The following is a 23,864-nucleotide window of genomic DNA, read 5'->3' as shown; positions in this document are numbered from 1 at the left end:
CAGTGTTACGTCATAAACACGTAACTACAGCATCACGTTGCATGGTTGCCAAGTCCGCGTTATTATTACCATAGAGTTGCGACAAATGGAAACCCAAACTCTTACGAACGGGCTACTGCCGGAAGTGGAGGGGGAGTTTTATTTTGACAATGACATTGGCCCCGCTTCGTTGGGCGGCGCTCTCTCTCTTCCTTGGACGCCGATGAGAAGGTACGCAGTTTGGTTGCTCTTCTGACTTTTATTAGTTTTAAGTTGTAAATAACATCAGAAGTTAGTGTACATGTTATATAATGTTGTTTAAATTATTACACGTGAGTTTTTTGTGTTGCCAAATATTGTATTTGTGTAAACCTGCGTGTGATGGAGAGGTGTGTCTGCTGCGTAGCGGCGTCGCCAGCCCGGGTGGCTACTGTTAGCATGCTTAGCTAACATGTTAGCTAAAAGCTAAGTAATGCAACGTCATGCAGACACTGTTTCCACAACTGCGGGTATGTGAGTTTGCAGTGGGTGGGAAGTAGCGAAGTAGAAATACGTTGTTACTGCTCTTAAGTATATTTTTTCACATATCTTTACTTTACTTGAGTATTTATTTTCCTGACGACTTGTATATTCTCAAAACTGTCTCGTCACTTGAGCAACCGGATGTTGGTCGGGCTGCCGTGGTCGACCGGGGTCGAGCAGGCTGTTCTGGTAACGATCCCTCCCCCCGCAGGTTCACCTTCAGAAACTTTGTTAAGAGTTTGACTTCCTCTAGCGCAGGGGTCTTCAACCTTTTTCAGGCCAAAGACCCCATAACTGGTGGAGAGATGGAGCAGGGACCCCCTACTATATATATTGTATAAAATTGTGTTTTATATTAAACTGGGCCTAGTGCCATATATAAACATAGCTACCCTGTTATTGTGCATTCAATACTAAGCTATTCAAATATTACACGGGTTCATATATTCATGTTTTTAATTTAAACATGTGCAAGGTACAAGGGTGGCCATGCCTCTGCCATTTATAAACAAACATATTGCATACAACACTGAGCTATTACAATAATTCACAGATTCATGTTTTTAATTTAGAACTGTGAGGTTGTCTCAAGTCTTTAAAGTTTCTTTGTTTGTCTTTTGGACCTGAACTGAAGAGAAAGACACTTAAAAATCACTCCAACTGATCCGGTTGAAACGCCTCTCTCCAGTGGTGGCTCTGGGCTCGTCCCCTTCGATAGCTCTGACTGCTGTGAAACTACTGCTGGTGAATGACCACGAGGGGGCGCTCCAGACAGGAGAAAACGTGTAGAGTAGTTTTCATGGATCCTTCCCAAGCTCTCGTTGATTGAGAGAGACTTGTAATACATTGGTCCTTATATATATCGAATATTAAAGTGGAACTTACTCTTATACACAGCAGCAGCAGCAGCAATGATACGCACACACACAACAGACACTGTTTACTCAGTAATATTTCCCTTAAATAATTTTCTGGTCAGACGAAGCAAATTCTCTGCCAGTGAAACACTGTAAATAATTAACTTTTGTTTCTTGTTTAATTCCTGTTAAACTTGGGACTGCAATAATTTGTGCTAATAAGTAGTGTTTTACGAATTCCAAAAGCATTTAGCTTAACAGACAATTCAGCGGTAAATGCTGATAGATTTTAAACATCATGTGAAACGTAGCTTACAGTATTTACTTAGTAACATGTATGTATACTAATATGGAACTGTTCTTTGTAGCTCGAGTGGGAACAGACTCGATCAACTTACAACTGTACTTCACAGCTGTGGTTGTGTGTTTGTCCAATGTATTGCAGAATAAACCAGTTCAACTGCTCCATACAATCCTGTCTCTTGTGAAGTGCATTCAAGTAGCAGCAGAGCAATATAGAGAATGTCACACCAGCAGCTGTTTTATTGTGTTTTGAAAGATAATTTCAGAACTCACTATGGAGCTTTTATTGTTGCACTAGTCCACATTTTAAATTTTTTTTGTAATATTAATGCCTGTTTCTTGCAGATCGTCTTCCAGCATGCAACAAGCAGAGATCAAAGTTTGACCCGTCAGACTGGATGAACTCTGTTAACGAAGAGCCTGAAACTCCACAGCCATTTAGGTGCTTTAATAATTGTAGAAAGTTTGTTCAGAAGTATTTATGGTTTTTTCCCCTTTTTTAAAAAATATTGTGGTGTAGACACAAATGATTTCAGATGATCAATAATCCTGTTGTTCTCTCAGCTCACCTCAATCCTTGACAGAGAAATATGGGATTCACAGGGAGCTGCAGATTGTGTTGACGAGGACCCCATCACCAGGTTCTGCATCTATCGCCTCCTTCACCAACACTCAGGTACAGAAGATTGTACACATACTCGCACAGACACTGTTTCATGTTGGTCCTCCACATGTTTAAAGACAGATTTAACTTCAGTTTCTTATTATCGTCTGACTTCACCTTTAATTTTTAACCATAACTAGACATTTATGGTCATTCAGGAAACCTCCAGTTTCTACATTTTTTTAATATCGGCTGCTGTTTCTCACGATATTGAACTGTTTCCAGGACGATTATCTGACAGGCGACGGCTCTGAGCCCATCTTTGACTTCAGTGATATCGATCCGACCAGTGCTGCCTCCAGCTCGCCCAAAGGTAGCTGCACTTCAAATATAATAACACAACCGACTTACAAGACATCTCACACTATATTGATTCTTCTCGTTACATTTGAGTTGTTTAAAAAGTCACTGTCGCTCCTGACGAGCTTCGTTTGACTTATTTAAAAATCTCCACAGAATCGGCAGCATCAGTGAATCCCATATTCGGTCCAATAACCCGCAAAGATCAATTCAAATAAAAAATTCAGAACTTGTTTTATTTGTAAAACCCACTGATTATGAACATGTTTCCGTTTTGTTTCTATCTAAAGTGGTTTTGTGTTTTCCAGAGATTCTGTGCCAGCGCTGTCGGTGTTTAGATTATATCAGTTTTTGTTGTGAGTTGTTGGCTTGTAGCTGCAGCTTCTTCTCTCTGTTGTGTTACCAGGGCTGGAAGAAGGAGCGGGTGGTGGCTGAGTTCTGGGACGGAAAGATTCTCCTGGTCATGCCCGATGATCCCAAATACGCCGTCAGAAAGGTAAAAGATGTCCTCACTGTTTTTAAATCAACCACCAACGATCCAATCCTTTTCTTTAATGTGGATTTTCCTGCTCTCTACCTGTTTGTGTGGCGTCAGGCTGAGGATGTGCGTCGCGTGGCAGACAGCGAGCTGGGTTTCCAGCAGGTGACTCTGAGCCGACCCACTCAGGCTAGAACCTACCTGTTCATCAACTCGGAGAGGATGGTGGTCGGCTGTCTGATCGCTGAGCCCATTCGACAGGTACGGCTGCTGGATGTGTACACGTCATTCAAACCTTCCTCTAGTATTTGTTCATAAACATCTGAAGGTTTCTACAACACCCCCAGTTGATGCCGCTTGGTTCTTTGTATCCTACAATTACATTAGAGCTAAAAAAATTATTTTCCTTAGACTCAGTGACCATACACTTGGTGCTTGCTCATTATTTCATATTGACCCCCCCCCCCTCTCCAGGCTTTCAGAGTCCTGGAGCAGCCAGACCAACAGAAGGACATGACCAAGGACGACTTCATGGAGCGACACCGAGCCTGGTGCTGCTCCTCCGTCCCGGAACAAGCCATGTGTGGGATCAGCCGGATCTGGGTCTTCAGTCTGGCCAGACGTCAGGGCGTCGCCACCCGCATGTTGGACACCGTCAGGTGAAGATGAAATCCTAACGTCTTCTTACAAAGCAGGGTTCTTGGGTATTTGGACATGAAGTAAAATAGGTCTTAACCACAAAAAGGATTTTCTTTAGGGTCCGTTCAGCTCTGAGAATCTGGTAACGTTGGTAAAAAGGTCAAAGGTGGCAACAAGGTCAAGTTGCCAGGTCACATAGTTGAAATGGGAGCACTTCTCTCCCTCTTACATTTAATATCACTCACATATACTCATCACTTATATTCAGTCCGTTCAGCTGTTTCAAGTGTCATATGAGGGGATAGATGATATAATGTCTTTTTCCTGTCGACCGTTAAACTTGGCACCGACTTTCAAAAGTCTGTTAGCGTTACCTGAGCACAAATGTCATTTTCTCAATCCTGCAGAAAAGACCATAAATCAGTGTCCCTCAGAGATGCGGATCCTCTTCCTCTCCTCCCGTCTTCCTGCCTTTGCCATGTCACCCTCTAAAGCTCCAGTTCCATCTTCTCTCTCTCACCCTGCACCACGATGCCCAACTCCCCAAGAGTCGGCAGATTAATTAGTTGTAAAACAAATCCAGCCATATCTCCTTTCTCACTTTCTTCAGGGACTTGATAGATTCTCAGATTGTTGCGGCGCATTCGGTTCTGCAGGTCATCACATAGGTCCGTGACGGTAAACGACTCCTGATTTTCTTTCCTTAATTCTTTCAGTTCTCGAAGTATCTCCGCCATGTTCATTGCTCCTTCTTCTCCGCTAGCTTCGCCTGGGGCAACGTTAAACAGCGGCCCGTTTTTTCCTTTTGCCTCTTCTTGGGTTTTTTGCTGCTTCCCTGCGTTTCTTGTATTTCTGGACTTGCTCATGTCTTCCCTGAGGACTAAAATTGAACTTGTTCTTTTACAAACTGCGGTTTTTCAGGCTTGCCTTATGCCCTACAGCTAGATGTTTTAGGAGAGCCACAGAATCCTTTTCAATTTGTTCTTTAGTTGACGCACAGATCATTAAATCATCAACATCTTCCTGGTGTATCTCTAATGCAAAAACCCAGAGTCTCCCCCATACCAGGATGGTTAGACCCAACCTGGCACACACCTCCTGTCATCAGTGCTGCCTTGAAAACTCAAACAATTGAGTCGTGGTTGAAGTGTAGCAGCAATGCCGCTGAAAACACGGAGGGACAAGTGCCAAAGAAGGCATAACCAGGCCGGCAAAACTTTGTCAGTATTCAGAAGAAAATGTTTTGATGGGATTTACGTCCACGAGTTGCCACCCAGCCAAGGCTTTGTGTTTTTTATATGGGGAGAGATCAGCCAACAGTTGCATGAAGCCAGCACATCTTCAGTGGCATCTCCAGACAAAACATGCAAGTCATGTTGGTAAGCCACCAGTTTTTTAAGAGAAAACTTTCTGAATTCAGGTCAACTCAAGACACGATGCGGAAAGCCTCCACGACATTACTAAACAAAGGTGGAGAACCGCAACCTTACAACCAAATGAGGATCTACCTCAAACCAGCATCAGGTTTTTTTTAGGTTTTTTTTAACAACATATTTATTGAGTTTTACATATTAGAAACATACATTCAAACATTTATAAACATACAAACGTTTATGAACACCCCCCACCCACAATCAAACACTCAGGGTAAAGAATTAGAGGCAGAAATCAAATAACTTAAAATAAGATTAAATAAAATAATAATAAAGAAAAAAATAATACATATATAAAAATATAAGAATAAATGGAAGTAAATAAATACATAATTATACAAATACAAATAAATCAAATTAAATTCCAATCAATCAAATCAAAAGCCTAGATAAAATAACGTTCTCTTATTCATAATATTAGTTAGTTACAAATAATGTTTCCTATTAGGTGGTGCTATTTTATTCTGTTTCACTCATTCATTTCCACTTGGTCGCTTTCCAAAAATTGCATGGTGTCCCATATTTCCTTGAATTTACTGTTTTTCCCTCTGACCACATATGTTAATTTCTCCAAGGCAAGGCAAGAAGCCATTTCCCTTAGCCACATTGCAGTTGTAGGACCCCAGCATCAGGTGTTAATAGAAAGAAACCCTTGTGTTTCAGAGGACTCAATGGAGGACAGCTTTGACGAGGACGCCTACTACGAGAGGCTGGGGACGAGGCCGGCGCTGGACGCTGAGGCTCTGGGGGGCTCGTACCGGAGGATGGTGGAGCTTTTCTATCTGTGCACAGAAGAAGATCCCAAGAAGAGACCCTCAGCCGCCCAGGTCGTCCAGGCCCTGGAGAGCAACGCCCCGCTGAAGCAGACGCAGAGTGAGGTCATCGTTATCGACTGATGTGCAGCGTCACGTTTGAGCAGCAAATTCAAAATAATTGAGTCCGGTCAGGACTTTAGATAATAGATCAATTAAAGACGGCAGGTTGTATCAGCAAAACTTGAATCAGCGGCTCATGTTTAGCTTTTCTTAAGGTTCTTTGTAATTTACCAAAACAAACTACAACCTCCAGGACATAAATATAGAAGAAACAGCATCGTGTTGCACTAAAGTGTTTGACCAATGTACATTAAACTTAAATGAATTAGACTAGACTAAATAGCTACAAACATTTTAATTCAATTAAAAGCACAATAGTTGAATGAACATATTCAAATGACATTCCACCCACAAATCTGTGATGTTCAAGTAAAACAATCAAAATTGACACATAACTGGATTTATAGCTTTATTTTATTCAAAAAAATCTTCTGTACAGACAATAACCAAGTAAACAAAACCAAAAAAAGGGTCTGCAGCCAGGACATCCCCCTCCTTCCTTCCTCCATCCTCATCTCCACCTCCACCTCCATTTCAAAGCGACACTTAGGACATGTCGTTTTCTGTGGGAAAGACAAAGAGGCCTTAGTTAGTTCACTGTCAACAAATACACAAATTCAGATGACTGTTATGTTCTGGACGATCAACAGGATCCACATGAGGAGCCGATTTAGCACAGATGTAAGGGATGTCCTGATCAAATGTTCTTGCCAAAATCTACTATTTTATTTTCTAACGTTGTAAAACTGCACACTATTTGCAAAAGCTAAGGAAGCTACTCTAACTCATATGAGATTGACAGAGATCATCAATGTCTGATACTGATCAGGCAGATGTATTTAAGAAATCAATGACAGATATACATACCACGTTCAAGCTGCCTGCCAGGCATGCCCTGTGGAACAAGTGTCCACAGGGCGCTCGAACCACCGGCTGCACCAGCCCCAGTGGCGCCAGGCAGACCGGACACTGTTCTAGGCCCACCGCACAAACAGAAATTGACATTACAACATTACTCTCTGTGTGTGTGTCCTTCAGTCACATGCATGAGCTGCAAGGAAAATTGTTATCATGCTGGTTCTGTTTATTGAGTTTAGCCAGTTTAACACTGTGTAATGTAATGTTTAATTCAAGCACTTCACTACCAGTAACAACGTCATGATAAAAAGCTTGTGTCTGTCATTAGCTTGTGATGATACGAAACTTAAAACACAGTGAGTTACTATGGGAGAGCATTGGACAGACATGCAGTTACTCACACATGAGCTGCTCTCTGGTGGGGAACACCCTCAGCCCCTTTAAGATGGCTTCAGTCTACAAGTGACAGAGCTACATTCTGACAAAAACGTCCTTAAATGGATGTGCAGCTTGGTGTCATTACAGGGCTATTAAATAAATATTTTAAAAAGAAAACAGTTATGTACCTTTGCCACGGCGATTCACCTTGCAGCCTCCACCAGGTCCACCATTGTGTTGCCACATGTAGTACATCGTCCCTACAGTGAAAATACACAAAAGTTTACACACAGACATCAGCAGATCGAACTCACACACTCACGACTTGAAAATCAGTTATCAACCGACAAGAAACAAGAGAAAACAATACTGAGATGTCAGTGAACTGGCCATACTACATTTTACTACAGTAAAAGTACAGATGTCTTAACCCCCCCAAGTAAAACAATCAAGATTTACACATAACTTGATTTATTATTTTATTCTTTCATGCAAAAAAACTTTCATAAACTAAAAACCAAAATAAAGCCAATCCAAACACTGCTGCCCCGACCTGACAGATTAAGACAATCGCCACAATAACTGCGATCTGCACCCCGAGCAAAGTGTAGGAATCACCCCTTTCTTCCTCTTCCTCTGTGTCGTAGCGGCACTTTGAACAGGTGAGGGGAGACATGTGAGGTGAGACGGGTGAGGTGAGACGGGTGAGGAGAGACAGGTGAGGTGAGACGGGTGAGGTGAGACGGGTGAGGTGAGACGGGTGAGGAGAGACAGGTGAGGTGAGACGGGTGAGGTGAGACGGGTGAGGTGAGACAGGTGAGGTGAGACGGGTGAGGAGAGACAGGTGAGGTGAGACGGGTGAGGTGAGACAGGTGAGGAGAGACAGGTGAGGTGAGACGGGTGAGGTGAGACAGGTGAGGGGAGACGGGTGAGGTGAGACAGGTGAGGGGAGACGGGTGAGGTGAGACGGGTGAGGTGAGACAGGTGAGGTGAGACGGGTGACTTCACTCATTGGTTGACTGTGTTTTTGTTTTATTTTCAGTTTCAGCAGAAATCTGTTGGTGATGGAAGTTTCCTGGACGCTGGTGAGAGGAAGAGACCAGAAGGTGAAACTATATACAAACACTAACCAGACAGGGCACCTCTCTCTCGCTCACTCGCTCGTCCCCTGAGCGTCCTCGCTCGAACAGGGGGGGGGCAGGCTTTACCTGTGATGATCCCTTCACAGAGTTTGACTTCCTCTAGAGTCAAGTTTGATCGTCTTCTCGGCGTCCGCCAGGTTATACCGTGGTTTATTAGTGTTCAGATGCACTAGTCCATTGCTATTTGTGTGTTTTAAGCGTGTTTTAAGCGTGTTTCATACATGTTGTCATACTCCACTCAGGGAACATGTAATCTTCTGTTGTGTTGTTGTCCAGAGGTTTGTGAGTCGTGGCTTTGGGGACAAACTATGTGGATCTTTATCTTGATAAGCTCCACCTCTGTTGACTGTGGCCACACCCCCATGACTCAAGAGGTCAAAGTATTGAAACATCTGTTCTGTTCCAGATGTTTCAGGTGGTCCTCCTCCTCCTCTTGGCTCCGGCGCTGACCAGCTGCCGTGTGGCTGAGTTTCCAGCTGACTGCAGCCAGGTCAGTGAGGTCGGAGGTCAGCACCAGAGCGGCCCCTACTCCATCTACCCTGCAGGAGAGAACCTCGGAGTCCAAGTACGTTCACACGTTTTTATTATTGGACAGAAACATGTTCACCTCTCATACGTAGAATCATTAAAGCAACATGTCACTGATACTGATCAACAGCGCCCCCTGCTGCCATATGAGGGGATTGATTCCTGCTGAATCTTGGAGATAAACTCTGGTTGTTAATAACTTCAGAGTGTTTCTAACTGATCTCAGTTCAGCTTCACTCTTCAGCTGCAGCTGGTTGAGACAGGTTGTGACTCCCAGTCAGTTCTTCTCTCAGGAGATGGAACCCACTCACAGGGGGGGGGGACCCACTCAGCAGGGGGGGGGGGACCCACTCACCGGGGGGGGGGGGGGGCGACCCACTCACCAGGGGGGGGGGGGACCCACTCAGCAGAGTCACAGAGAACAGACGCTCAGGGAGAGAAGGAGGAAACTTCCTCTTGTTCTCACTCACACATCAGACTCTCTCATCCAGCTGCTGCTTTCAGGAGGAAACGTTTGAATGAAGTAGATTCCATTCTTGCCATGATCACTGGTATCAGATGAATCTCTGGGCTTCTATTGGTCAGTGTCACCGAACGTGTTGGAAGTGGAAAAGACGAGAGTGAAACACTAGAGTTGATCACATGTGTTGATGTGTTGCAGGTGTACTGTGAGATGAGTCCAGACCAACCAGCCTGGACAGTGAGTATTTTTACTGACTTTCAATAAACATAAAATCAGTCAGACTCATAATCCTCTGTTTACCTGCTCAGGTGATTCAGACCAGGATGGATGGAACCGTCAACTTCTACCGGCCCTGGACTCAGTACAAGGTCGGCTTCGGTTCGGTGACAGGAGAACACTGGCTCGGTGAGAAGTGGAACCACAAGAACAGCTGAGAACCTGACTGTTATTACACAACCCCCTTCAACTGTGTGTGTGTGTGTGTGTGGGTGTGTGTGGTCACAGGTCTGGACAACCTCCACTATCTGACCCCAGGACCCACGAAGTTTGAGTTGCAGGTGGACATGGAGGTCTTTGAGGGAAACAAAGCGTCTGCACATTACAGGATCTTCTCTGTCGATTCTGAGTGTAACGGATACAACTTCACTGTGTCTGGATTCACAGATAAAGGAGCAGGTAAGTGAGAGTGTGTGTGTGTGTGTGTGTCTGTGTGTGTGAGAGAGACATTTATCATTAATCTTCTTTCATTCTAGAAAATAAAAATGTTGTTCAGTTTTTGTTCTTTTCTTGACTCAAAAGAAAACTATTAAAAATCTTTTCCATGGACACTTCTCCTGAGAGACGGCATCGAACTGATAGACAGAGACAGGCAGAGACAGACAGAGACAGACAGAGACAGATAGAGACAGACAGAGACAGATAGAGACAGACAGAGACAGATAGAGACAAATAGAGACAGATAGAGACAGACAGAGACAGAGAGAGACAGATAGAGACAGATAGAGACAGACAGAGACAGACAGTGGAAGATAGAGACAGATAGAGACAGACAGAGACATGTTTCCTTCAGACAAGTCCCTTGTGGATTACAGATATTTTTTGTCTATAACACTGTCTTCTCTGTGTCTTCTGGGTCACTGTAGTAGACTCCATAAGCTATCACAATGGCATGAAGTTCTCCACCTTTGACAAAGACCAGGACACGGCGTCTCATAACTGTGCCTCATCCTTCATGGGAGGTTTCTGGTTTAATCAATGTTACCATGCAAACCCGAATGGGGTTTATCGCTGGGGGCAGGAGAAGACTCCCAATGGTGTTGGAGTTTCATGGAACTCTTGGAAAACCCATAACTACTCTGTGAAGTCCATGGTCATGAAGGTCCGTCCTGTGCAGCCTGAGTAACTTTCAAGGAGCAGCAGCCGACCACATGTTGATCTGTCTCAACATCTGTCGCCTTCATCAGTCAAAGGCAAATTAAATCACACGTTTGAACCCTGATGTTAATCATCGCCTTCTGCATGTCCTCAATAAACCAGACGCAACAAATCTGATGTGAACATATGTCTTTGTCTCATGTGTCTTTTCATTGGTTTTGGGCAATGTTTTTGTGCAAACCACAGGCCTCCTTTTCGGCCTGTATGTGTAGTCAAAGCCTGAAAGCACATGTTTCTTTGTCTTGAGAAAGCCTCCCGAACTCAGTCTCCTAGAATGCTGCATGTTCCTTTCTTCTGGACAACTTCACACAAAGGTGTCAAGAGCTGCCAGGGTCCACTCCAATTGGTCACTCTGGTCCCATGACCTGGGGGCCACCGGGCCTATTTAAGAGCAGGCCTCCTCCAAATTCTTCCTCTTTCTCGAATCTGAGGGCGGAAGGCTGCTCCAGCTCTTTCCATCGAACCACCGAGGACAGCAGGCGACCAGCCGTCTCTCCTGCAACTCTGAGGGAGGGGGTCCAGGCTGCTCCAGCAACTCTTCTCTTCTCTTCCCAACAACAGGAGGTCAGAGGTCTAGCTTCCAGCTCACCTTCTCAAGGAAACCTCCTCGCAACCCAAGCCTCTACCAACTCATCGCAGCGACTCGGTCCTGCAGGTAAAGATTCAATAAGCAACTGAACTGCACAGCTCAACAGAACCGTGGAAGCAGAGACCACACCAGCCAGAAGACTTCACAGAACCGGCAGGATGAACTGCTAACTGAACTACAGCAACTTTCTCCCTTTCTGAGGACTGGTAACATACTGGGCTTAATAATGATACTAGACTAGAAGCAAGACTGTTTATTTGATTCTGTGTGGTGTTTTTAAAATTTGATATATGTGATGTTATTATAGTTACAAGCTAAATGAAAGTTAAATGTGAGTTACGCTTACTCCATTATCTGATTAGCATTTTCCCAGACACCGCATATCACTACCTACTTAGCTACGTCCCCTGACCAGAAGAAAGTGGGGGGCTGCTATCTTAGGGGCCATCTTAAAAGCCCACAGGAAGGTGTGACTTTCTTTGTTAACCACCATTTTGAGAGCCCCTCATTCATACACACACACACATTCATTCACACTGACATACACATCTTTGTTAGTAAGTTTTGTTAGTAATTTGTGTTTTTATACTTTATTATGTTCATAATAAATGTTTTCTTTTAAAAATGTCCTTTCATTAATGTTGCATAAGTGAATTTTGCCAACCGTTACACTGTTAATAACTCTGTAAACCTTCACTGTTCATTATATAATCTTTAATAGTAAATATTGAGATTTCTAATTGAACTAGATCTAAATGAGATTGATCTTAATCAATAAATTGGCTATCTTTTCCCTTCTGTGAAGGGTGGTGCCCCGAGAGAACTTTAAACAAACTAAAGTTATGATTCAATATTAATATTTTAAATATTAATGTTTTGTATTTTATTTTGATAACCAAATTTATTAATTGCCTAAAGGCACACCATCTTATGGTATCACTCCTAACTATTTTTGCTAAACATTTGTTTCATGTGTCTCACTGGGTCTCATGTATCTCATGTGTTTTCATGTGTCTCAGGTGTCTTCATCTGTCTTCATGTGTCTCATGTGTCTTCATGCGTCTCATGTGTCTTCATCTGTCTTCATGTGTCTCATGTGTCTTCATGTGTCTTCATCTGTCTTCATGTGTCTCATGTGTCTTCATGCGTCTCATGTGTCTTCATGTGTTCTCATGTGTCTCATGTGTCTTCATCTGTCTTCATGTGTCTTCATGCGTCTTCATGCGTCTTCATGTGTCTTCATGCGTCTCATGTGTCTTCATGCGTCTTCATGCATCTTCATGTGTTTTCATGTGTCTTCATGTGTCCCATGTGTTTTCATGTGTCTCATGTGTCTTCATGTGTCTTCATGTGTCTCATGTGTTTTCATGTGTCTCATGTGTCCCATGTGTCTTCATCTGTCTTCATGTGTCTCATGTGTCTTCATGCGTCTCATGTGTCTTCATGTGTCCCATGTGTCTTCATGTGTCCCATGTGTCTTCATGTGTCTCATGTGTCTTCTTGCGTCTTCATGTGTCTTCATCTGTCTTCATGTGTCTCATGTGTTTTCATGTGTCTCGTGTCTTCATGTGTCCCATGTGTTTTCATGTGTCTCAATGCGTCTTCATGCGTCTCATGTGTCTTCATGCGTCTTCATGTGTCTCATGTGTCTTCATGCGTCTTCATGTGTCCCATGTGTTTTCATGTGTCTCGTGTCTCATGTGTCTTCATGTGTCTTCATGTGTATCATGTGTCCCATGTGTCTTCATGTGTCTTCATGCGTCTCATGTGTCTTCATGTGTCTTCATGTGTCCCATGTGTCTTCATGTGTCCCATGTGTCTTCATGTGTCTCATGTGTCTTCATGCGTCTTCATGTGTCTTCATCTGTCTTCATGTGTCTCATGTGTTTTCATGTGTCTCGTGTCTTCATGTGTCCCATGTGTTTTCATGTGTCTCAATGCGTCTTCATGCGTCTCATGTGTCTTCATGCGTCTTCATGTGTCTCATGTGTCTTCATGCGTCTTCATGTGTCTCATGTGTCTTCATGTGTATCATGTGTCCCATGTGTCTCATGTGTCTTCATGTCCCATGTGTCTCATGTGTCTTCATGTGTCTCATGTGCCTCATGTGTCTTCATGTCCCATGTGTCTTCATGTGTATCATGTGTCCCATGTGTTTTCATGTGTCTCATGTGCCTCATGTGTCCCATGTGTCTCAAGTGTCTCCTGCACAGACTCAGACTGTAAATGACATCACTCATCGTATTAAACGTACAAATTGTGAAATAAAACATTCGAGCTTCTGTTTCTTCAGATTCTTTATTTCAGGAAGATTTTGAATCGTGAAATTTATCAATAAGTTTCCTTTCATATGAAAACTGTCGTCACGGATTCTCACTGATTCAAATTCATGAGTCAATTAGGGATCAAAACAAAGGTAGAATAAGTGTCTGGATGTTTCTTCTTCTTCTTCCTGGTATAAAAATAAGATCTAAGTGCTTCAGCACTTTAATACTGTCTCTGCTTCAGCGTGTTCACAGCTCAGGCGTCAGCGCACAACTCTCCAGAAACATCTCAACAAACAAATCATCAGCTGCTGCTTTTAGCACTAGATTCGTTTTTATCATAAAACACCAAGTCATACTCAAAGTCACCACTAGAGGGGGCCGCTTGCTATCTTTTCACTTGAAAATATACTTTTATTTGCACATGAAAAATGATCAAAAGTTGGTTTATTAATACAAACTAAATGTGACAACGTTGGATGGAAACGATGAGGAAACTGAACCTTCATCATTTCAACAACATTATGTTTGGATCACTTCTTCTTCTGTGGTTTAACGGCAGTGACGGGAGAAACACTCCAGTTAAATTAACATGTTTCTGTTGACATCTGGTGGCGACTTGATGTTTTCCATTTTCATCTGTGAAGCTGTACACTCGACATCATGGTTACAAAGATATTCACAAAGTAAAATGAGCTTTCTTGTATTTATTAAATGAAAGAAAAAGAGTAAATTATCTCAGAGAATTTGTCTCATATTTTAAGGACGAGTAATAAATGTCTCTGACGTCATGTTCATCAGACCAAAGCGTCCAGGGTCCCGAGCGTGTCTCCACGTTAGAATCCCAGACTGAAGCTGCATCTTCACAGACAAACTAAACTTCTCATCTACAGAAGTTTGAATGATTTAAAATCCAATGAGACTAAAAGCAGTGAAATGATCTGATTTTACTATATTTTACCTACATTTATACCCTGTGAATCAATATTAGCTGTATAGTCTATAGAATTAACAATATTACAACTGTTTGTTTCATCTGGAGTAATGTATAACTTCTGGACTCAGGCACAGGGTCAAACACAGAGCGTAACCATTTGAGTGTTAAACTGACTGCAAAGTGCAACTTGGGGAAAGCGTGAGAAGGAAATTCATCTTGAGATTTGAGATAATGAAAGCACGGATTCTCAGGAAGGAGAGAGGACTAAAACAATGAACCATTTCATGAATTATTATGGGGAAAACATATGAAATCCTCCTCAGGTCTCATCTGCTTGGTCTCTCCACTGTAAAAAACTCCCTTCTTGACAGAGACACCTGGTGGAGTAAACCTTCTCTCACAAGGATGTGCTTGCAAAAAACTGCACTTTGAGAGACATCTGGCCAATTGCTGCGTGCCCTCAAGAAAAGAACCGCCTCTGTGTTGCACGCTGTGTCTTTTACAAATACTGTGGACTTGGAAAAGTGGGGGCTTCTTCTTGACATGATCCAGTGACCTGGTGACGTGTCCTGGAGAACTCCAGAGACTCTCTGTAAGTATTGTTCTTATACAATAAACGTATTACTGTGAAACTTTTGAACACTGAACTTGTCTAAATTATTAACCTTTCCCACTTGAACCTCAAATCAACGAACACGCTGTCTGGTCCTGAAGGGACCGGGCTCAACAATAGCCCACACACCTTTACCAGGATCATAGGAACCTTAAACAGGATCCACAAGCCACATATCGTGGTTATAGAAGAAATAGTCCACCATCAAACTGTAAAAGAACCGAAGAGCAAAGTTGTGGTCTGAGAATTGTGTATTAAACAATACTGCAGGCACTGAAATCACATTGACCCCTTGAGGTCATCATGGTGTAAGAGTCAAAACTGCCGAATCCCTTCCTTTACCGTAGCTAACAAAAATATAAACAAACGAAAAAGAAAAGTGTAAAGAAATCGACAAACCAAACAGAGACACAAAAATAGACAAAATGCACCACAGAAAACGTGGCCTCAGTTCCCAGTTTGGCGTTATACCTTCTGTGCGAGCGGCAGCGCTGACCGTCGACCCGACTTCATGCGGCTACGTGCATACACCCGGAGGAAAAGGGCCAGGAAAACCACGCCGACACCGAATCCACCTGCAACGGTGACGGCGTGACCGTAAAGGAAACAGGAGAGGAGGATGGCGATGGCCTGCCTCAGGGTCGTTATGATGGTGAACACGGCTGCACCGAACTGGCTGATGGTGTAGAAGATGAAGAGCTGGCCACACGCCGAGCACACGGACAGCAGCACGGCGTGTAAGGCAAACTCGGAGTGACGCGTCATGAAGGCCACCGAGTCGAAGAAGGCGCCCTGCTCCAGCAGCGAGCCCACGGTGAAGAGGCAGGAGAACAGGTTGACCCCGAACATCATCTGCACCGACGACATCTTGTGCTTGAACAGGTTGTCCTGCCAGTTGGAGGTGAAGCTGTCGAAGACCACGTAGCCCACGAGGATGAAGATCCCGCTGAACGTGGTGACGTTGGACGGGTGCTTACTGGTCGTGCTGGACAACAGGAACATGCTGACTCCCAGTGAGATCAGAACGGCGGCCAAGTATTCCAAGTACTCGTAACTCTTCCGGGAGACGAGCTTCCCCATGAGCATGACAGGAATGACTTTGGAGGCCTTGGCCAGGACCTGGGTGGGGAAGCTGATGAACTTGAGGGCCTCGTACTGGCACCAGCTGCTCATGACGTTGGAGAGCGAGGCGAAGGAGTACTTGTACATGGGCGCTCCGTGGCGAGGCTGCTTGAACAGGAGGCACCAGAGGCCCGACACGGTCAGAGCCAGGATGCGGTTCATGAAGACCAAGAACTGGGAGTCCTTTAACTTCTCCCCCTCCTCCTCTGGAGTCGTGGCTCCATAGGAACGAGTCATCACCCTCTCCTGCAGCACCCCCCATGTCAGGTACGAAGCCTGAGAAGAAGAGTGTTGACGTTTCAGGGGTAGAACTCATGAGAAAATGCCCTCCTTTTCTTTTAGCACATGACGGAGTGTAGGGATCAATATTAGGGCCTTGAAGAGATTATGTGAAGAACATTCGTTTAGAAGGATAAAACCACGCAATTCTTATTCAAATATAAAAGAAAAAGGAAAGAAAATCGTCGTCTCATTTTGATAATGCGTGGCCCTGATGTTCTTTGTCCTTGTTGTCACAAGTTGGTTCATTGTGACGGATCTGTCCAGACACAAAAAGCAACTAAAGCAACTACCAGGACATTTCACTCCTAGTTCGTTTTATCCCCAATGCTTGTTCACCTACTTCAACTCTATGTGTCACATGACTTCTAGTTGTTAATATTAAAATATTGAGAATTGCAGATTCATAGTAGTATAAAAACAAATACCCGACATTTGTTGTTACAGTACATTTCATACAAATTTCTGTAACTTTTAAAACAATGGGGCAAACTGAGTTAGAATGTGTTGATCAGGCTACGTGACTGTGTTTTTGAGCAGCTCCTCACCTGAAGTCCAGCAGCACAAAAGACTAGTTTGATTCCCTGTTTGAGCGACCAGCCCGAGTCGCCTTCGTTCCTCGGGGCAACCGACACGTCATCCAACAGACCTGTTTTGGCCTCATTGCCAAATACACAGGTCCTTATTAGAGGATGGCAGATCCCACTACCTGGAAGGTACGGGAAACAAACAAAAACACAAATGAAGTTGATATCCAGGGGACTACAACGATTAATCTGTGGACTCAAACAGGTATACATTTCAAAATTAAGCTGTTTTCAGTCATGAAGTCCCAAGTTGTCTGTTGTTTGTTTTGCGTGTGTCCAAACCTGTTTCTAAGTAATTGGTGCGCTTGAAGTAGCAAATGAGGAGGTAGCCCGGGATGATGATGGTGGAGTATCCCAGTATGTTGATGAGGAATCTGAAGAACCAGACATCGGTCCAGCCTTCCAGCAGCGGGGACTCCTCTGCAGCCACAGTGGAAGGGAAGAGAAGCAACAGAAGTTGCGAAACCCTAAAGGAGAAACACACAGAGACAAACATATCATTCTGAACCGACCACTAATCTACATCTGACGAGCCAGTCGTTTGTGTTTCATTGTACGATTTAAAGGGACAGGTGACACTTTTTGTAATATTAAATTGAATACCAGAAACTGATGAAGCTTTTTAAACTGCTCCTTGATCTGGGTCTCTGTGAGTCCGGCCTGGACCTTAATGTGTTTAGCTGTTTGTTCAAACTCTACTTTAACACGTTCAAAACTCTGTAACTTCTTCTTCAAGGGCTCCAGAGTTTCCTGAAGCTGCTTCTTGGGTTGTTGTGCAGCTTCATCGATGGGTCTGAATCTGTGGCCGGTGTGTTTTTCTGAATCTCTGCAGACGACACACACTGGCTGCTGATGGTCCAGACAGAAGAGTCTGAGTGTCTCTGAGTGTAGACTGCAGAGAGCAGGTGAAGAGCTCTGATCTCTCTCCTGTAAGAAGGTCTCACACAGTTTCTTTAACACCAGGCTAACAGGTGGTTCAATCATTGAAGGTCTTCTCTTACATAGTGGACACTCTTTTACTTCTTTGTCTTTCCACCAGCTCTTCACACAGTCTTTACAGAAGCTGTGGCTACATGACAGAACAACAGGATCTGTATATTTTGTCGTGATTATTATACCTTACGCGTGACTTTGGGCATTCAGTAATTGTGGCTGTCAGAAACATTTAATACAAGACATAAAGATTCCTTTGATCTATGATCACTGACACCATAGGACTGACACTGTCACTGCAGGAGTGGAGTTGTTGTTTACGGTTCAGCATCAAAGGATTCATGGTCCGTGCATGTCCGCGACTTTGACGCCACGCAACGGTCACACCGTGTGACGAAAAATCGATCTTTGAATAACTTTGTATCCCCATCTTGCATCTTGTTGTGATGACACTCATCTCAATTTGAAGTCGGTCTGATGAAAGCCCTGATACAAGTACCTCAAAGTAAAAAAGTGGAACATGGCCAAAATGGCCACTAAATGCAAAATAGCAGGCCTCTTGTGGCGTTTTTCCAATTGCATCTAAGACTTTTTTGTTTGTCTGGTCATGATACACCTGTGTATCGATTTTTGTGAAGATCGGTCAATGTGAACAGGTTCCGGGGGTCTCGGGGGGGGGGGGGGGGGAATTCCTCCAGAATACGTAGATTTTCACCACTTTCTAACTTTCTGCACATTTTTATAAGAATTTGAGCATGTTAAAGCCCTCAAAAAGCCAATTCATTTGCCTGAATAATAATAATAATAATAATCCTTACAATTTCAATAGGGTCTCACCTGACCTCTGATGTCAGTGCTCGGGCCCTAATTAGAAATGCAATGTGAACAAGTGATCTCAATGTGCATACTGTAAATCTGCTGCAATTTGAACCAATACTAACAGTGAAAATAAAATGTTTTGATTAAATATGTTTTTTTCCTTCCTTTACAGAAGTGTTGAAATATGGCTACATTTCTGCGGATCATATTTTTGCATCGTCCACCTAAAGCTAGAAATCTACAGGGCAGCTCCTGAACACTATCTTAATTTAAAAAAAAATTATATTACATATTTTATACATTTACCAGATTATATAAAATCTAGGAAAGTGTACCTTTGATTATAGTTGTTTGGAATGGTCACACAAAAATACTTTAAATTTTAAGAAGAAATGATGATATGATGGTAATGTTATTGTTAGACAGTATATAAAAATAGTACAGGATATATAGTATATAATATAACATAATATATATTTATATATGAAAGTAATTATACCAATATAATAGCAGTATATAGTAATAATGGCAGCAACAGTATATATAATAATAATAGTAAATATAATAATAATTAAAAAGTTCACCGTGACGGAAGAAACAAGTTAAAAATAATAAATAAAATTTCTAGGGCTGCACAGCAGCACTGAGTGGGCCCGAGCACATGCATTTTGAAGCGTTGCATGCGTTATGCCTGAAAATAATAATAAAAACAGAGATTCCTTTGATATTTGACCGGCTCAGCATCAAAGGATTCATGGTCGCAGAACATCGTGTTTTCATGGCCAGAACATCGTGTTTTCATGGCGTGTAATCAAACTTTGACGCCAAGCCACGGTCACACCGTGTGACTAAAAAAAAATGCGTCAGTCAGTTTTGATCTCCATCTTGTTGTGATGACACTCATCTCAATTTGACGTTGATCCGATGAAAACCCTGGTACAAGTACATCAAAGTAAAAATGTGGAATATGGCCAAAATGGCCACTAAATGCAAGATAGCAGGCTTCCTGTTGTGTTTTTCCAATTGCACCTAAAGACTTTTTTGTTTGTCTGGTCATGATACACCTGTATATCGATTTTTGTGAAGACCGGTCAATGCAAACACGTTCCAGGGGTCTCGGGGGCACCGTTGAGCCATTTTGCGATGCCCATTGAAAATTCCTTCAGAATACGTAAATTTTCACCACTTTCTAACTTTCTGCAAATTTTGGTAAGAAGTTGAGCATGTTAAAGCCCTCAAAAAGCCAATTCATTTGCCTGAATAATAATAATAAGAAGAATTAAACATAGCTGTATTTGTGCTAAACTGCCTCCAAAAAGCAAATAATAATAATAATAACAATAATAATAGGCTCAAGGTTTATTAAAGTGAGATATGATTTAATGTATGGAAACAGATCACACTGGGTAACCTTCCTTATTCTTGCAGGAGTCAAGGACACCATCTGGCTGCACTCTGCATCATGACACATGGGATGTCAGACTGCTGTGGTAAACCAAATTATCATCTAACATCTGCCTCCCCAGTCAACATAACCTTTTTTAACTGGACAGGACAGGTAGCTCCAGATGCAATAGAAATCAAGATGTCTTTTTTGATTAAATGTTGATATTTTATATTATTATATATACTGCAAATACAGCTTAGATCAATATTATTCAAACATTTCAAAACTGTATAAATGTGAATGTGATAACAGTTCAGCATTAATTAATCATAAAAGCATAGGTTAATCTATATCTAAATATTTTACATACACAGCATCTTATCTCAAGCATACTGCTCATATAAATAGTGATTTGAAATTTCAGAGCAACATATTACCCTCAATTATAAGAATATCCAGGTCTTTGCTGAAACATCCGTGATCTTTCATGTCTGTGACCAGGGTTATGAAACGAGTTTGAGCCTGAAAGCGTGTTACTGTACCTCCCGAATCAATGGGAGAAATGGTTTAAAACACATATGAATTAGATTAACCAAGGAATCAGAATACATGAGAAAAAAGTTTTAGTCTCTTTCTGACTATCCCATCGAATGTGCTAAGGCATTGGTGTTCATTCACCGTCGAAAAAAGTCTGTCATCGTGCTTCTTACCTGGAGAAAGGGATTCTATTTGTACTCTTCAGCATTCGACCAGTGGAATTATCGTCTAAAATGAAAACATCCCAGAGGTACATGGAATCCAAAAAACGTACACATCACAGCCGTGCAGGACTGCTCCCCTTTTTTTCTTCTCCTGGGTCCTTTCCTTTCTGTGTCATGCTCCACAAAGGAAAGGGGCACTTTCCTCTTTTAAAGGAAACTCCTGAAAAAGTTCCTTCCTTTGCAGTACAATTGTGCACATGCAGCCATGAGTAATGGGATCACATCCTGTGTTCGAGGCACAACACTGCTCTCACAAAGCCTCACCCTAAGAAAACTATAACACTTGTTTTAATTAATCTGGTCAACGTGGGAATATCTCACATGTCTGCCTGATAAAAAAATAATATTATTGAAGAAAGCCAATGTTTGTTCACAGCAAATACAGTTTAATTATTTATGATGCCAAAAAGATAGTCATCGATGTTAATGAAACAAAAAGTAAAACTGAAAATTAATGTGATCAAATTTATTTTAGCATTAACTAATGTCAAAAACCTCTGTTTAAAGTCTACAGAGTTTTCATGGTGTATATATCAGATCCTTGTAACAGTGGTTTATTGTAGTCCAACCACTGGGTGGTGTATTTTCCATTCCTCAAAGAAGACACATAAGTACACTGTTCTGATATTCCAGGGGTTTCAAAGGACCCTACAACATTTTCATTTTGCCATATTTATCTTGTTATCTGTATTCATCTCCACATTAAGGCTAAATTTGAGAGAAAGGACCAATGAAATAAAAGTCAGTGACACTAACAACCTGCGAATAAGAGGGATTCAATTTTACTTATTACCATGGATATGATCTTTCCCTAGTTTGTTAAAGTCCAAAAACTTTTCCATAAACAGTATGTAACTGATTTTAAAAGTAATGAAAATTCCTTCAGAATATGTAAATTTTCACTACTTTCTAACTTTCTGCACATTTTGGTAAGAAGTTGAGCATGTTAAAGCCCTCAAAAAGCCAATTCATTTGCCTGAATAATAATAATAATAATAATAAATGAATAATAATAATAATAAAAATAACAAATTTTGGTAAGAATTTGAGCATGTTAAAGCCCTCAAAAAGCCAATTCATTTGCCTGAATAATAATAATAATTAAAGCCCTCAAAAAGTTCTACCTTTCTGCAAATGTTGGTAAAAAGTTGAGCATGTTAAAGCCCTCAAAAAGCCAATTAATTTGCCTGAATAATACTAATAAAAATAAATATGATAGCAAAAATACAGTATCAAAATAAAATAAAATTTCTAGGGCTGCAAAGCAGCACTGGGCGGGCCCGAGCACATGCATTTTGAAGCGTTGCATGCGTTTTGCCTGAAAATAATAATAAAAACAAAGATTCCTTTGATATTTGACCAGCTCAGCATCAAAGGATTCATGGTCGATGTATGTACAGGAGATCGTGTTTTAATGGCGTGTAATCAAACTTTGACGCCAAGCCACGGTCACACCGTCTCACTAAAAAAAAATCCATCAGTCAGTTTTTATCTCCATCATGTTGTGATGACACTCATCTCAATTTGAAGTTGATCCGATGAAAGCCCTGGTACAAGTACATCAAAGTAAAAATGTGGAATATGGCCAAAATGGCCACTAAATGCAAGATAGCAGGCTTCCTGTTGTGTTTTTCCAACTGCACCTAAATACATTTTTTGTTTGTCTGGTCATGATACACCTGTGTGTCGAGTTTTGTGAAGATCGGTCAATGTGAACACGTTCCAGGGGTCTCGGGGGCACCGTTGAGCCATTTTGCGATGCCCATTGAAAATTCCTTCAGAATACGTAAATTTTCACTACTTTCTAACTTTCTGCAAATTTTGGTAAGAAGTTGAGCATGTTAAAGCCCTCAAAAAGCCAATTCATTTGCCTGAATAATAATGATAAGAAAGAATAATAATCCTTACAATTTCAATAGGGTCTCACCAGACACCTTTGATGTCAGTGCTCGGGCCCTAACAATACTGAGATGTCAGTGAACTGGCCATACTTGAGTAAAAGTACAGATATCTTAACCCCCCCCCTCCCCCCTCCCTTGTGTGTGTGTGTCAGCTCCTGACTTGTGTACTTACATTTGGTCCGGGCGTAATCCCAGTCAAACAACTTCTGCACCACCTGCTGGCTCCATCTCTGGCTTATCAACTGCACCTGCCAATTTGATGACAGCTGATGTGGAGTGTCAGAGGCAGGTAGCGACTCGTCCAATCACGTCTCTGTACCTGCTGAAGCTAACGGTCAATCAGTGGAGCCAGCACCAAGGGAAATACTGATTAAATTACTTTTCTGATCTGTTGATGACTAAATGAAGCAGAGCAGCTCCTGGTGCAGTGGTTGGGACACAGTGAGTAACTGTGGGAGAACATAGGACAGACATGCAGTTACTCACCCATGAGGTGCTCTCTGATATTGACCTCTCTCATAGTGTTCAAGATGGCTTCAGTCTACAAGTGAAAAAAAGAGGAGAATCACATTAAACCGCTTTAAGATAGTCTCTTCCTACTAAACGATGGGGTCCTGTCTCTGCGTTATTAATACAATGAGGGTCACTAATTAATCTCGCTCCGGGCCTCTGGTTGAGCGGTTATCTGTCAACTCTCCATATTCACATACATTATACACCATCCTCTCTGAAAAGCATATATATCACCTATGATACTACATTCTGAAGTGGACAATTACTATTTCTTTACCTCTGGTTTTATTTTCATTTTACTTGTTT

General features: G+C 42.2%; 3 protein-coding genes across 3 annotated transcripts; 2 read left to right on the top strand and 1 right to left on the bottom strand.

Moving 5' to 3' along the window:
• The first annotated feature begins 2,293 nt into the window (after window positions 1-2,293).
• LOC133024828 (N-acetyltransferase ESCO2-like) lies at window positions 2,294-6,071 on the top strand. The gene is made up of 7 exons (XM_061091992.1): window positions 2,294-2,337; window positions 2,551-2,638; window positions 3,032-3,121; window positions 3,221-3,364; window positions 3,578-3,762; window positions 4,459-4,466; window positions 5,839-6,071. Exons 3-7 carry the CDS (start codon window positions 3,089-3,091, stop codon window positions 6,069-6,071), a joined length of 603 nt encoding a protein of 200 aa, XP_060947975.1. The 5' UTR covers window positions 2,294-2,337; window positions 2,551-2,638; window positions 3,032-3,088.
• A 3,536-nt stretch (window positions 6,072-9,607) lies between these two features.
• Window positions 9,608-10,980, top strand: LOC133024503 (microfibril-associated glycoprotein 4-like). The gene is made up of 4 exons (XM_061091637.1): window positions 9,608-9,656; window positions 9,728-9,824; window positions 9,924-10,094; window positions 10,562-10,980. Exons 1-4 carry the CDS (start codon window positions 9,630-9,632, stop codon window positions 10,819-10,821), a joined length of 555 nt encoding a protein of 184 aa, XP_060947620.1. The 5' UTR covers window positions 9,608-9,629; the 3' UTR covers window positions 10,822-10,980.
• Window positions 10,981-13,721: 2,741 nt separating this feature from the next.
• Window positions 13,722-23,273, bottom strand: LOC133024205 (adenosine 3'-phospho 5'-phosphosulfate transporter 1-like). The gene is made up of 4 exons (XM_061091205.1): window positions 23,218-23,273; window positions 17,527-17,711; window positions 17,206-17,366; window positions 13,722-16,654 (listed from the first exon to the last, which is right to left on the bottom strand). Coding segments are annotated over exons 1-4 (1,281 nt in total). The 5' UTR covers window positions 23,220-23,273; the 3' UTR covers window positions 13,722-15,721.
• Between the last annotated feature and the right edge of the window lie 591 nt (window positions 23,274-23,864).

The sequence above is a fragment of the Limanda limanda genome, chromosome 18 (genome assembly GCF_963576545.1).
Source record: "Limanda limanda chromosome 18, fLimLim1.1, whole genome shotgun sequence".
NCBI classification, from domain to species: Eukaryota; Metazoa; Chordata; class Actinopteri; order Pleuronectiformes; family Pleuronectidae; genus Limanda; species Limanda limanda.
Note: the sequence above shows the minus strand (reverse complement) of the source record. Positions and strands in the feature narration are given on the sequence as shown.